The sequence below is a fragment of the Myxine glutinosa genome, chromosome 8 (genome assembly GCF_964187855.1).
Source record: "Myxine glutinosa chromosome 8, kmMyxGlut1.1, whole genome shotgun sequence".
NCBI classification, from domain to species: domain Eukaryota; kingdom Metazoa; phylum Chordata; class Myxini; order Myxiniformes; family Myxinidae; genus Myxine; species Myxine glutinosa.
Window position 1 is genome coordinate 94,629,597 of NC_136268.1, and position 15,771 is coordinate 94,645,367.

A 15,771-nucleotide genomic window follows, 5' to 3' on the forward strand; every position below is an offset into this window, starting at 1 on the left:
GGACGCACACTCCCCGTGCCCGCCGCCGCGCCGCCCCCGCTGTTGTTGTAGTTGTTGTTGTTGTTGTAGTTCCATGAGGAAGAGATGCGGGGAGGTATTGGGAGGTCCTAAACTCACTACTGGTGCCATACAATCACATTCTGGTGCAACGAAGAGTCAGAATTAATGGAAACGAGTCCTTAACTGACATAGACTAAGAATAACTAGCAAGATGTCCTATAGTTGTCTACGTGAGATGCGGTGAACCTGGGCACGACATTTAATGGGGGAAAAAGGGGAAGGTCGGGGCTACAGAGTGTTGTTTACAGACAATGGGACTAGGGAATGGGGGATTGGGGATAGTTGGGGAGTATTGGGGAAATAGGGGAATATTTACAAGCGGATATGGATGGAGGCCAAATCCCATATCCTCAACATTGCACCCTTCTCTACCTCGGGGCGTGCCGACCCGATAAATCTTTACCTACGTTAGTGTGGCACTCAGATGAAGTTCCCTCTACTATTAACTCAACCCTGAGTGCGACAGTTTTACAGATGTTCACAAATGAGTAAATATGTCCCCCTGCGACGTTGCACCCTTCTCCTCACAGAAACACACCCACAGGATAACCGAATCGCGGAAAGAATTCTCAAACTAAACATACAGCCGGTAGGGAGCATTATTTACACAAGACTACACTGATATTTACACTACGATCCAGGACCTGTTTTTGGAGGAACACATGCAGATGTTATGCATAGAGAGAGCACGCATGCCAGCATCGATACACCAACCCACGAGTGCTCTGTGGCCCTACGGCCTTTAATAATGTGCAGAGCACCCGGTTCAAGCACCAAAAGCACCACCCCATCACACAGTCAGCACCATCCGGTGCACCAATAAAGTGTTTATAGTCACCGGTGATGTCGCAGCCGGCCGATGTTCTGCCGCTGGTCTTGCCTTCATGTGGTGCACTTGGCCTTCTGGCTTCTTTCAAAAATAAAGAAAGGCGCCAACCGCGTCCATTTCTAAATTGTGGCCGTCAGGGGGGCCAACTATTAGTGGTTCACCTGTATGGCATAGGTGCCACGTTGACCCATAGGTCCATCAACGGGTGGTGCTTGCCCGCAAAAGAACTGCGGTCCATGGTGGGCGGCCACAAACATTGCGGTCCATATGGTGTATCGATCCAGGCAGCAAGCAGCGAAAGTGCAGGCCCACAACTGCGGAGCCAGCACCTCTCTCTCCTCTCTCTCTGCCCCAAAGCCAGATCCTCGGAGGTGGGAGACAAAAGAAGAAGACAAGTGAGTAAGGTGGTAAGGGCGCAAAAGTGCACGCAATACAAGATGATGCACACTGGGGGCACATGGGAACCAGGTGAGACAGGTACGTTCCTACCGTACGCCCCCCCCCCCCCACCAGGTAACCTACATGGCCCCTCCCTTACCCCTTACTGTATCCACAACACACAACACTACCCATAAACATCTACTTTACAAATCAACAAACGTCCCTACTGTCTTCCCCGTTCCTCCCATAAACCAAATTCGTCTTCTCTCCCTCCTAACCAATCAAATTTGCCATTTCCAACTCTCATCACAATTTGCCATCTCCAACTCAACATCAAAATTTGCCATCACCAATTCATCATCAGTCCCTCCTAAGGAGGGAGAGATGGAATCACCCCAATGTCTCATCCACGTCGTGATGCGTCTCACAAATCCACACAGCAATTCTCATTTCCTGCACACAGAACAAAGAAAACACAGGTGTGGAGTCATCATCATTACCTCAGGTAAGTGGCTGCGTATGGTGCGACAGGTTCATCAATCCTAACTACTTCCTAAATGACTTTAACAACTTTACATTACCCGGGGTCTTTCCCTGCCAAACCATTGGCCCTCTTACACTATGGGTTCTAAAAACCAATTCCCATTGACCAAACTGTGGTGCTTTTCAATTTGGGGTCTCACTCCCCCGATTCATCTCCCGGTGCCCTCGCACAATTTCTGGGCCGCGACGTGTAGCTCTCCCAGCAGGTCTACCCACCTGCACACCTCCACCACTGCAGTTGCCTCCGAGCTTACCTGCTCCTTACCCTAACCTAACTACCTGGGGAAGGCCCTCTGGCGCTCTCCCCACTCGGTGCCCTCTCTGGCACTGGGCTACCCGGGTCCGTCCTCCGGATCCTCGGGCCCCATCCACAACTCTACCGGCTCCCAGAGCCCACCTGCGGCCTCACCTGGCCGACATCCTCACAGTGGTGGAGTGCCCAAACCAACTACACATACTAACAGGCTACACGCCCAGCCATTTCCACAACACTAATGCACCCATCCACAACACCATTCTGCAACCGCACCACAAATGCCAATATCCAACCACAATTTACCTATACCTTCTACCTAACACTTACACTACCACCCGCCCCGGGTACTCGTGAAAGGGGTCCACTCTTCCCCCATCCACACCTTCGCACCATGCACACCACTCCGTACCACTTACTCCAACTCTCTCCACACCACTCATTCTCTGCTCCATATATTCCACACACCTGTACTTGCACACCTGTGCTCTCACACCTGGTGCCACCTGCACCCTTCTCTCCCCAAGCGCATTCGCGCTGATCCACAACACTCACTACTCATACACTGCTCCACACACCTGTCCAGCTCTCACACAGCATCATCTCATCTAACTACTCCCCTCTGAAACTTGCGCTTCCCAGTCGTCCCTTTAAACTATTGCGCTCCCACGTCATTATCATCCATACTACTCTACCTGCGTCCCCACTACAGGTATCAGTCACTAACTAAACTTAACGTCACCTAATGTCATCTTCTAGGGCCCTATCAATATCCTAACCCACCCGGGCTAGTTTCCACTGCCATACACCCCATAAACTATAGCGCATTTGCCCCCACCATGGGAAGGGTGGCAGGGATGCCACCCTTACCCACCGGGCCCATCGCTCATCAATCCCCCAGTCCTCTGGCACTAATAAGCCCCCCTTATTCAGAGGTACTGGGTCCCGCCTCGGCATCTAAAGCCGAGGCAATCCACGGGGGCGCCTGCTCGCCGGTGTAAGGCCTTATCCGGTCGGCGTGGACGATCCGAGGGAGGGCTCGTGGCCCCATTTTGATCTTAATGACCACGTCACAGATTTGCGACAGGACGACTCCTGGGCCTTGCCAGGGGGAGGTGAGTTTTGGGCACCTTCCCTTCCGCCTCCGGGGATTAAAGAACCAAATCTTCATCCCCGGAGCGTATTGACTCCCCTGGCTCCGGTCGTCGTACCTGCGCTTCATCTTTTCCCCCGCCAGATGGAGTTGGCGGCGGGCGAAGGCATGGACTAGCTCCATGCCTTCCTCTAGGTGACGTGCGTACCCCTCCCTCGGCGGGTTAACCACTGTGTCTGGCACGGGACCGCATAGCAAGTCGGCGGGAGCCCGTAACTCCCGCCCATACATAAGCAACGCTGGACTGCATGCGGTGGCCCCGTGCTGGCTGGTTCGGTAGGCCATGAGCAAATAAGGGAGATGTTCGTCCCAGTCATCCTGACGGGTGGCGGTGAACAGTGCCAGTTGTTGGATTAAAGTTCGGTTGAATCTTTCCACCATCCCGTCAGATTGAGGTCTTAAAGGCGTTGTTCTGGTTTTCCGAATTGACAGGAGACTGCACACATCTTTTAGCAATTTGCTCTCAAAATTTCGTCCCTGGTCGGTGTGCAACTCCTGTGGAATCCCATGCCGGCACACAAATCCTTCCACGAAGGCCTGCGCTACCACCCCTGCTTCTTGGTTGGGGAGGGCGTAGGCCTCCGGCCACTTGGTGAAGTAGTCCATCACAACGAGGATGTACTTATTACCTAGGCGGGTGCGGGGTAGTGGGCCTAGGATATCCATGGCCACCCGCTCTAGGGGGGCCCCCACCTGGTGTAATTGAAGGGGGGCCCTCATCCTCCGTGCTGGTCCCTTTTTGGCAGTACAGGCGTCGCATCTCCGACACCAGTCCTGTATGTCGCGCCCCATATTCACCCAATAAAACCTCCGGCGTACCTGCGATGTCGTCTTTGTCCTGCCCAAATGGCCGCCGGGGCGGGTACCATGCACCTGTTGCAATATATCGGTCTTAAATTTATTTGGGACTACCACCAGCCAGGAAGTTTTATCAGAGGGAACCTCCACCCACTTGCGATACAAGATGTTATCCTTCAATTCCAGGGTTTTCCACTGAGCCCAATACGCCTTGGTCTGTGCCCCGAGGGGGGTGACCTCTTCCCCATTAGGTCTTTGTCCCAATTTGACCCAATTGAACACTGGCCCCAGGACAGGATCCTCCTGCTGGGCCGTGCTCCATGCCAAAGTTCCGAATTCCTCATCCGGTTAATGAGCACATCATCACGATCCGAACACAGACTTTGGACCAATTCTTTTACTTCCTCCTTTATCTCTTTCTTATCCTCTCTCCGTCGCTTCTTAATTTCGCTCACCCCTTCTTCCACTTCTTCTAATTTCTGCTTCACCTCCTTCATCTCCTCGTGCGCCCCTTTAAGTTCTTCCTCTAACTCCACTTAATTTTTTTCTATGTGCTCCCGCACCTCCCACTCTTTAACCTCCATCACCTCTACCACCTTGTCCATTTTCCTCGTCAGGTCCTCATGTACCGTCTGACACTCTTTTTTAATTACCCCTACGTCCTTTTTCATCTCCTTCTGTGTCGATTTTAAACCCTCTATTACCGCTGTGTTCTTCTTTACCTGGTCCCCCAACTCCTTTTGTCCCACTGTCAGTTGTTCTACTCCCAGCGTCAACTCCTCTATACCACCTTGAAATTTTACAGTCCCCTTTCTCACCTCCTTCTCCATGCGCTCCTTACAGTGCCTCACCTCCTCGCGCACTCCTCCGACCTCCTCACTCACACCTCTTCTGATCTCCTCTCCCATCACTTGCATCTCCTGCCCAGATGCCACCCTCATCTGCTCCATTTCCTCCCTGTGAGCATCCAGTTTAGTTTCTACCCCCATTCTGACCCCCTCTATCTGCTGCCCCATTTGTTTAACTTCCCTTTCCGCTTGGTCCCTCATGTCCCTCAATTTGCCTTCCATACTGTTTTCTAACCCCTCTAACCCCTTTTTCATCCCTTCCATTTGATTCTCCTGAACGGCCATTCTGTTTTCTACCCCCATTAACCTCTCCTGTATTTCCCCTAATCTATTGTCTAATCCCTCTATTCTACTCCCTAACCCTCCGATCTGGGCCCCCATGTCCTCCCTCAATTTCTCGCTATTGGACCCCATTTGGCCCTCCAATCGCTCACCCTGAGCATCCATCCGGTTCCCCATTACCCCCATTTGGTTTCCCATTACCCCCATTTGGTTTCCCATTACCCCCAATTGCTCACTCTGAGCCCTCATTTCCTCCCTCATTTCCTCCCTCATTTTCTCGCTATTCTGGGCCATAAGGGCCTTCATTTGTATGAAAAAAAGGTCCAAATCTACCAGCGGCGCTACTACGGTCACGGGCGTGGGCGCCGTGGCCATGTGCGAGGCGCCATTTTGCGCGCCCGTAACCTCGTGCGCGACGACGCTATTTTGCGAACCTGCCACCCTCACTGCTTCGCTCTCCTCATGTCCCTCATTTTGGTCCTGGATCGACCCTGCCTCACTCTCCTCTACCGGAACCCAGCCGTCTTGATTTGCCATAGCGCGACTTTCAAAATTCGGGTTTTTATTTTCGTAAAACAAAATCAAATTTCGCCGTTATAATTTCGAGCGCGTGAAACGCGCTCCGGGACCGATCCCACTTCCCGACACCAATTGTTACGGACACGACTTATTGAGATGTTATGCTGGGCCGAGCGGAATGGCCGCCGTGTTCGCACAAGTTACCCGATTATACTCGAACGTTGGCCGAATCGCGCTACGCTAGATCAATGAAGGAAAGGACACAACGGCTGGGTTAAATGACACGACACCAGGGGTACAGTTCTCAAGACCTCCGGAGGAGGTTATAATATGGGTTTGCAGAACGTTTAGATTACACGCACAAGAGGTACAGCACAGAAAGGTGGGCACTTAAACACGGTCTTATCTTAGCCCTGACAGACCACAGATAAACGGGACAAGACTGACTCACACAGGGATTGATGGCAAGGAGGGGCAGGTAGTCGATGGCTCAAGGTGCACCTTGGCTCAGGGGCAGAATCGACCCGGTCCGGTCCAGAGATGCGGGAGGTATCGTCGCGCTTGGAGGTGACGTCCTTTCTCCTTCGTAGCTCAGGCGCATCTGACGTCACCTCCGGTAAGTGGCTGCGTATATCCAGCAGGGAGTGACACGCCCTCGGCTCGTTAGCTCCGCCCCAGATGGAATCGGTCCGCCGCTTCTTATTGGGTGCGGGGGGGGTTACCGGGCTCCGCCCTTGACGAGGAGCTGACAGTCAGCCCCTGTGTGGTAACCCCGTCGGAGCACATGGGCAATGGCGGCTAACCAAGCCGGAGTGAGGACGCACACTCGCCGTGCCGCCGCCGCGCCGCCCCCGCTGTTGTTGTAGTTGTTGTTGTTGTTGTAGTTCCATGAGGAAGAGATGCGGGGAGGTATTGGGAGGTCCTAAACTCACTACTGGTGCCATACAATCACATTCTGGTGCAACGAAGAGTCAGAATTAATGGAAACGAGTCCTTAACTGACATAGACTAAGAATAACTAGCAAGATGTCCTATAGTTGTCTACGTGAGATGCGGTGAACCTGGGCACGACATTTAATGGGGGAAAAAGGGGAAGGTCGGGGCTACAGAGTGTTGTTTACAGACAATGGGACTAGGGAATGGGGGATTGGGGATAGTTGGGGAGTATTGGGGAAATAGGGGAATATTTACAAGCGGATATGGATGGAGGTCAAATCCCATATCCGCAACAATATATATATATATATATATATATTGTTGCTGATTCGGGAGTCGGCGCTCCCCTTATCAAGGGGGGGGGGGGTTAATCCCCTTGTCTTTTAAGCTGGCCGTCCCCCAATCCTGGAAATTATGACGCTCCTCCCGGTCGGTCTTGGGTCCGGTGATTGGTCAATTTGGGGTCCCAAATACCTAATTACCAACCCCGACTGCGAGCAGGGAAATAACTCCCGCTCGAACCACGGATAAGATGGAAATTGCCGAGCGGTTAGCCATCCGCGGCCCGAGCCATCAACAAAGACTAACCCGATCCAGAGCGGTTTCCAAATCGTGCCACAGGTACTCAATTGGAAGAAAAGACGGAGGCGACCGGATTAGGGAAGAACCAAGAAAGAACAAGGTACATTTATTAACAAACCAAAGAGAAGAGGAAAGGGAAGCTTGCACAAGAAGAAACAAAAGGACACAGAGCAAGCTTATCTATACAGTCTTACTTACAACCCCGGACAAACAGACAGACTTGCACTGGATGGTAGCTGGTAGGGGAGGAAGGTCCAGGCAGATGGGTCCAGGCAGGTAGGCTCAGTCCAGCCTCCGGGTCCGCGGGCGAAGAACGGCAGGCAGGTTCGCGTGTCGGCGCGTGACCGGACCTTACATATGCGAGGGCTGCAATGTCGCGTACGTATACCGTGCCAAACGCTCTCTCTCTCCCGATCACTCAATGTCCGTATCAAATGGAGCGCTCCCGGATCAGTCCGTTAACAATGGCTCGTGGCGCAGTCCTCTCAATAGCGTTACAATCAGACGTCTCCGCGCCGTTCTGTTAATTACGACGGTCCCCGCGCAGTCCGTGATATTCGAGCTCTCCCCGCGCAGTCCGTGATAGGGCTTGGCGCGTGCACTTATATAGTGTGCTGAAGATCAATCCGCGCCACGCCCGCCAGCGAGCTCACCTCTGCCCTGGTTGGTTAGCGAGGGCTCACCGGCTCCGCCCTTGACGGCTCGTTGACAGGGCCACACCTCGTTCTTGGCGCTCCGCTCCTTTCTTCTCCAAGCTTGACCGCGTGCGTAATGGCGTTTGGAGCGAGGCAGCGAACGCTGCTGGGCGAGCAGAGACGCGTAACACAATTTGGAGAGAGAGACTGGCAAAATGGACGGAATGGGGCCAATCTTATTCAATTAATGCAACACAGATTCAACTATTGGGAACACAGCCTTATCTGAAACACATATTAAGGAAATAACTGAAAGTCCTATGGTGTCCTATGTGTTGTTGTCGCCTTTTGTTTTTTTTTTTCTTCTTTTTTTTTTGTATACAGAGTCGAGGCTTGTGAAAGAGCTAACATTTATCAAACAAACAAACAAGCAAACAAAGTATATAAAAAGGAGAGCGGTCGACAAGATGGGGAGAGAAGGGGAGGAAGCACACAAACACAACATTTGAGAGCAGGGACATTGGGAGATGTGTGGGAGGGAGAGGGCCTGGGGGGAGGCAGGATAGGTATAAAACGCAAGGACACCAAGGACTTCCAGGAAAGAAGACAAAAGTCACCTCAAAAAAGTGGATTTGGGGTGAAATTAGCGGGGGTAGAAAAGATCAAGGTTTTGGATTGGGGAAGATAAGAGATGGTGGTGAACAGCCGTTTTAAAGACCTGGACCTGGAGGAGTGGGATTGAAGAGAGTGAGGGAGTTTGTTCCAGAGGCGGGAGAAAAGAGGAATGAAGGAGTGAAGGTGAGCAGAGAGTCTTGATTTTGGCAGTTTAACCATAAGAGGGTTGCAGGCAGATCTTGTGCGACCTGCAGGAATATTTGGGGGACAGAGCCCCGAGAGAGCTGGGGGAGCAAGGCCGGAGAGGAGTCGGTAGAAGACGGAAAGACCACCAACCTGCCTGCGGTGAGTAAGTGAAAGGCCCTCGGAGATGGCGTCATCGCGGGAGATTCCAATGATTCTGAACGCTTTGGTTTCAACAGCGTGAAGACGAGCTAGGTGTGAGGCAGGAGCACCAGCCCAGAGGGGAGAGCAGTATTCCATTGAGCTGCGGATGAAAGCCTTGTATGTGGTGAGGAGCTCAGGTGTGCCAAGGAAGGACTTCGCACGACGGAGGATGCCCAGTCGGCGACTGGCTTTGGAGGCCAGCTTGGAAATGTGGTTTTCCCAGGAAAGATCATGGCAGATAGTGAGACCCAAAAGCTTGAGTGACAGAACTTCTTGGAGAGGATTATTCAGAAAGTAGATGGGAGGGTTGTCCAGTCGGTCTTTTTGGAGAGACATCGTAAGAGTGTGAGATTTGTCAGGATTGAAAGACATGTTCGACTTGTTTGCCCAGTCTGTGATTTCATCCAGGTCTGCAGAGAGTGAGGAGGCTGCAGACTGCCGATCTGACGGATGAGGAATGGAGCGGCAGAGAGTGGAGTCATCAGCAAAGAGATAGAGAGGATTTTCAAGAGAGTCAGAGAGATCATTGATGAAGACCAGAAAAAGCACAGGGCCCAGAACACTGCCTTGGGGAACTCCAGCCTGAACAGGAAGAGGAGATGAGAGAAACCCATTCAGGGCCACACGTTGACTACGACGAGAGAGGAAGTCTGCCAGCCATGTGTTACGGATTCCGGATTTAGGTGAATTACTATTCAGGTCATTGCTTATTAATGTTTATTCTATTAAAGGTTGTTGTGGTTAAATGGTTAGAGGCGCTCCTGATAACAGGAGACCGGAAACGGGATGGTGAACCGGAAGAAGAAAAAAAGACACGAGGTCCTGGAGAAGCGGCCATCTTCTTCTTCCTCGCCCAGCTCCGACGCGAGCGGTGTCGATATTGATTAGCGTTGGGAACGCTGAGTTTGAAAGGCCCGTCTGGCGAGAGGAGTAACCTGCGTGGGGTGATTGCCTGTTACGTGTCAGGTTGCCGTGGCTTCCTGGAAGGAACCAAGCGTCCGGCACTGTTCGCCTCGACGCCTCCGAGGGTGTGTGCGGGTCGCACCTTGGGCCTCGCGCGCTTTGCGAGCCGCGCTTTGCTTTGCCCGCTTTGCTTTGCAAGGAGGTGTGCGCTGCAGAAGCTGTTCCCGGTACGTGACGTGCACGTTTGGAGCACGTCAGCCAGGGGTCCGTTCAACCGCCCGTGTGCGGAGAAGTCGACCTTCACCTTGGTTTGGAGGGGCCCAGAGACATTGTGAGGGACAGTGACTATTGAGGGGTCGTGAGTGGGGAAAGGGGGGGAAATATATGAGATGGCCATCTGAGTAATATTGTTGATTGATTGTTGAGTTGTTGATTGATTGGGAATATATTATCCATTAATCCGGATCCTTGGTGTGGGGGTTTCTTATTGACTTGAATTATTGTGTCTTTCATATTGATTGCGTTACGAAAGCGTATAAATCATATATCTTTCTGGCGGGGTTCCTCCCATGGTCCGGGGGTCACCAAGACCAGGTAGTTACCGAGAGGACCACGTAACAGAATTGGGGGCTCGTCCAATTGAATTCCGGGATCTAAAATTGTATAACATAATAAAATAATAATTTTTAGTAATTAAAATTAATTAATTAATTATTAATTGGTAAATTTTTGAGAAATTGTGGTAAAGTCTTGGGTGAATGTTAACAGGTGTTAATGATAGTCACCATGGCGTTTGTTGCACAGAACTTTGCGGTAACACCTAGTGAGGCACAGTTCCGAGCGTTACTAAAAGCGGACCTCTTGAAATTGGCCAAACATTTTAACTTCGAGGTCCGAACTAATTTGAGGAAGGCAGAGTTGCAGACCACGGTGATACAATCTATGGTGGGATTAGGAACATGGGACGAGTTAGCCTGGCAGTGGCTACCCGAAGAACCAGAAGACGTTGAGCTCCGGAAACTGGAGTTGCAATTACGGAGCCAGGAACGGATCAAAGAACAGGAAAGGAAAGCAGAAGAGAGGAGAGAAGAGAAACAAGCAGAGGAAAGGAGAGTTGAACGAGAACTCCAGGAAAGGTTAAAAGAAGAAGAAAGGAAAGCAGAAAAGGAAAGAGCAGAAGAAGAAAGGAAAGCAGAAAAGGAAAGATCAGAAGAGGAAAGGAAAGCAGAAGAGAGGAGAGAAGAGAAACAAGCAGAGGAAAGGAGAGTGGAACGAGAACTCCAGGAAAGGTTAAAAGAAGAAGAAAGGAAAGCAGAAAAGGAAAGAGCAGAAGAAGAAAGGAAAGCAGAAAAGGAAAGAGCAGAAGAAGAAAGGAAAGCAGAAAAGGAAAGAGCAGAAGAGGAAAGGAAAGCAGAAGAGAGGAGAGAAGAGAAACAAGGAGAGTGGAACGAGAACTCCAGGAAAGGTTAGCAGAAGAAGAAAGGAAAGCAGAAGAGAGGAGAGAAGAGAAACAAGCAGAGGAAAGGAGAGTGGAACGAGAACTCCAGGAAAGGTTAGAAGGGAGAAAAGCAGAGGAGAGGAGAGCTGCCAGGGAACTCGAAGCAGAGGAGAGAAAAGCCGAAAGGGAGTTGAAGGAAAGTGATCTGGCGCCTCAGCAAGAAATGAAATTCAAGGAGCTGGATTTAATGAGAGAACGGGGAGAGGTACCACCCTTGCTGATGGGGTCGACACCTAGCCAGAACACCTGGGATGTGGGCAGACATGTGAAAGGGGTTCCACCCTTCAGTGAAAAGGAAGTCACTCAATTTTTTCCACACTTTGAGAAAGTGGCTCGACAGTTAAACTGGCCGGAGGAGGCCTGGACCATACTAGTGCAAAGTGTGCTGGTGGGTAAAGCTCAAGAGATTTATTCGGCGCTACCAATGGACCAATGTGCAGATTATGAGGTATTGAAGAAGCACATCCTCAAAGCCTATGAGTTGGTTCCTGAAGCTTACCGGCAAAAATTCAGGAATGCCAGGAAGAGGGAGAGTGAGACCCATGTGGAGTTTGCCAGAGTGAAAGAAAACATGTTTGATCGGTGGTGTGAGTCAAAAGGAGTCGGGAACGACTTCGAAGCATTGCGTGACTTGATGCTGGTTGAGGAATTTCAACAGTGTGTCCACGAGGACATCAAAGTGTACCTGCAGGAAAAGAAAGTACCAAAGTTGTGGGACGCAGCCACCATGGCAGATGATTATGACTTAACACACCGGATAGGGGTCCACACACCTAGCTCCTCGCCTAGACTTCAGCAGGGGAGTTATGGAACACCCCGTGCGGAGAACGGCAATACATGGCGGCGGCCTCGAGAGGATTATGGGGACAACTCTGATACCCCAACTGTTCGAAATCAGGGGGCTACGGGCCCAAGACAAACTTATTTCCCGGGGGGCCCGAGGCAGACCACGAGTTTTTCCTCCGGGCCTACTTGCGCCTTTTGCAAAAAACCTGGACACTTGATGTCCAGTTGTTACCTCATGAAAAGGGACAACCCAGAGCAGAGTCCGACGAGTACAACTCCGAATGCGATGGCAAACGTAAGAAATCGCCCACAGAAGAGTTACCAACCATTTATTTATGAGGGGTTTGTCTCACTAGAGGGAGACTTGACGAACCCAAGACCTGTTAGGGTATTGAGGGACACAGGAGCCCATCAATCCTTAATGCTTGAAGGCATTTTGCCATTGTCAAAGAGTACAGCAACTGGTGATAGTGTTCGGTTGCAAGGGATCGGTGGCTGTGTTAGTGCCCCACTTCATGTCATCCGATTGGAATCCGATTTGGTGTCGGGACCGGTCACCGTCGGTTTACAAGCCACGCTTCCTGTAGAGGGAGTATCTGTGGTTATCGGGAATGATTTGGCCGGGGGTCAAGTTTATGGTAACCCGGGGGTTGGTAAAGAGCCCAGCAGGGAAAATAACACCACACCAGCTCGGGATGGCGACAAAAGTACCAAGTTATTTGTAGGGGGACTGAACTTCAAAACAAAGGAAGCAGTTCTGACCTCTGTCTTCAACAGATATGGGCCGCTGGTGGAAGTGCGGTTGGTAAAAGACAGGGAAACGCAACAGTCAAGAGGGTTCGGCTTTGTCACGTTTGCAAGCGCAAAAGACGCCAGAGAGGCAGAGAAGAATTGGAATGGTAAGGATTTGGAGGGTCGGACCATAACAGTAGGGAAGGCATTTCGTAGGCGTCGAGAGGTCCACAGAAGAGGACAATTTGGCGGTAGTTTTGGTGTTGGCAGCAGCCGATATTACTATGGAGGCTCCCAGAGTTACGGCATCCCCCGAAAGAATGATTGTCAGAGCACTGGCCGAGACGGAGACCGCCAGTCAGGTGACTACTGGGTCAAGTGATCCCACCGTAACTGTTAGGAGTCCGGAGAAGTTGAAGCACTATATACGGCGGAGCCGCCGAGCCTGGGCTCCTACACGGACTAACCGTGAACGCCACGTTCTTAAAGGCGTCCAGGTAGTGAACTTTCCTGCACGGACTAACCGTGAACACTACGTTCTTGAAGGCGTCCATGTAATGAACTTTCCTCCCCGGACTAACCGTGAACTCCACATTCCTTAAGGCGTCCATGTAGTGTATACTCAGCTTGGCCTCCCCAAAAAGTGCTATCGAGTTGTTTAACTTTGGGGTTTTGGTCACCACCCCTTAACCGGCATTCAAGAGAAACTAGAAGTGTTGACGCTTGGTCCAGAGTGAATTACCGTTGGAATCTCTGGGGGTTTTGTGAAATTTTGTTGCTTTGTTTTTGAGATATGATAATTGTGCCCGGGGGAACTGATGATTTGGGGTGTGAGTTATTTTGTTTGTTTATCAAAGTTGACCTGCAAAGAAAGTTTTCGCTGGGTTCAAACTTTCTTTCTTGAAGGGGGGGAGTGTTACGGATTCCGGATTTAGGTGAATTACTGTTCAGGTCATTGCTTATTAATGTTTATTCTATTAAAGGTTGTTGTGGTTAAATGGTTAGAGGCGCTCCTGATAACAGGAGACCGGAAACGGGATGGTGAACCGGAAGAAGAAAAAAAGACACGAGGTCCTGGAGAAGCGGCCATCTTCTTCTTCCTCGCCCAGCTCCGACGCGAGCGGTGTCGATATTGATTAGCGTTGGGAACGCTGAGTTTGAAAAGCCCGTCTGGCGAGGGGAGTTACCTGCGCGGGGTGATTGCCTGTTACGTGTCAGGTTGCCGTGGCTTCCTGGAAGGAACCAAGCGTCCGGCACTGTTCGCCTCGACGCCTCCGAGGGCGTGTACGGGTCGCACCTTGGGCCTCGCGCGCTGTGCGAGCCGCGCTTTGCATTGCCCGCTTTGCTTTGCAAGGAGGTGTGCGCTGCAGCAGCTGTTCCCGGTACGTGACGTGCACGTTTGGAGCACGTCAGCCAGGGGTCCGTTCAACCGCCCGTGTGCGGAGAAGTCGACCTTCACCTTGGTCTGGAGGGGCCCAGAGACATTGTGAGGGACAGTGACTATTGAGGGGTCGTGAGTGGGGAAAGGGGTGGAAATATATGAGATGGCCATCTGAGTAATATTGTTGATTGATTGTTGAGTGTTGTTGATTGATTGGGAATATATTATCCATTAATCCGGATCCTTGGTGTGGGGGTTTCTTATTGACTTGAATTGTTGTGTCTTTCATATTGATTGCGTTACGAAAGCGTATAAATCATATATCTTTCTGGCGGGGTTCCTCCCATGGTCCGGGGGTCACCAAGACCAGGTAGTTACCGGGAGGACCACGTAACACATGCGTGGAGATTTCCATGGATACCAAAGGAGGAGAGTTTGGTGAGCAGAGCGGGGTGCCAGACCGTATCGAAGGCACGTGATATGTCGAGGGAGACAGCTCTAATTTCCTGTTTGGCATTGAGGACCTCCATCCATTGTTGAGACAGCAGAAGCAGCATGTCCAGAGTAGAGTGACCTGGTCTAAAACCAAATTGATGATCAGAGATCAAGCCATTGGAGAAGAGGAAAGATTTCATATCCGAAGCAATGATGGATTCCATGACTTTGCTGATAATTGGGAGAAGGCTGATTGGTCTGTAGTTGCTAGGATCTGTTTTTGCACCTTTTTTGTGCAAAGCGGTGATGTTGGCTGATTTCCAAGCAGATGGCAGTTGATCTTGAGCAAAAGAGAGGATGAAGAGAACAGAGAGATGGAGTGAAAGAGCGGAAGAACAGGATTTTAGGACCCGTGGGCTGATGCCGTCAGGTCCAGTTGCAGAATCAGAGTCGAGGGTTGACAGAAACTTTTCCACCTTGTCAGGAGGAAGGGACACGGAGTCCAGGAGCAGCTGGGTACGACTGGGTACCGTGGGTACAGAGAGGGATGGGTTTGGGACACAAGATTTAGAGGCAAAACACAGAGTTGAGGGATTCAGCTTTTTCACGTGCGGAGTCAGCTGTGTAGCCGTTTGAGGTAAGGGAGGGGATAGAGGGGGAACAAACACCAGAAACAGATTTGACCAGATGCCACCAGGATTTGGAAGAGGGAGACAGATAAGAGAGTTCGGTCTTGAGAACGGAAAGATATTGTTTCCTGGCTCTCCTGAGGGTGGACACACACTTGTTTCGGGCTTTGTGAAAGGAAATGAGATTTCCTTCCGTTGGATTTGCTTTCCAGGAGACGAAGGCAAGTTGTTTCTGGGCAACAGCCTCACCACAAGATTCCGTGTACCATGGATGGGAGGAAGGGTATGACAACTGAAGACGAGATGGGATAAATCTGTGTATGAGAGAGAGCAATTTACTTTGGAAGAATTCCCAGGATGAGTTGATGTCAGAGGTGGTAGAGATGGGACACCAGTCCAGATGATTGATGGCTGCTTGAAGACCGTGCCAGTTGGCCTGAGTGAAATGCCAGACTCGTCGACGCTGAGCAGGCTCCCTGAGAATGGTCAGAGAGATGTCCACTTTAACAAGCACATGATCAGATGAGCCGATTGGAGCAGAAGAAGAGCAGCAGACATTTTCAGGGAAGTTAGTCATAACCAAGTC

The 15,771-nt window shown here is 51.0% G+C and overlaps 2 protein-coding genes across 6 annotated transcripts in view; both read left to right on the forward strand.

Moving 5' to 3' along the window:
- The window catches only part of MVB12B (multivesicular body subunit 12B), a 235,584-nt gene that overhangs the window by 86,322 nt on the left and 133,491 nt on the right, over window positions 1-15,771 (forward strand). The window lies entirely within an intron of this gene.
- Window positions 10,464-15,771, forward strand: part of LOC144893194 (uncharacterized) — a 35,104-nt gene continuing 29,796 nt past the window's right edge. Inside the window, exons 1-2 of the mRNA XM_078782836.1 lie at window positions 10,464-11,013; window positions 11,208-12,507. Of these exons, the coding sequence (XP_078638962.1) occupies window positions 10,499-11,013; window positions 11,208-12,507 (1,815 nt within the window). The 5' untranslated portion in view covers window positions 10,464-10,498. The remainder of the gene's footprint in view (window positions 11,014-11,207; window positions 12,508-15,771) is intronic.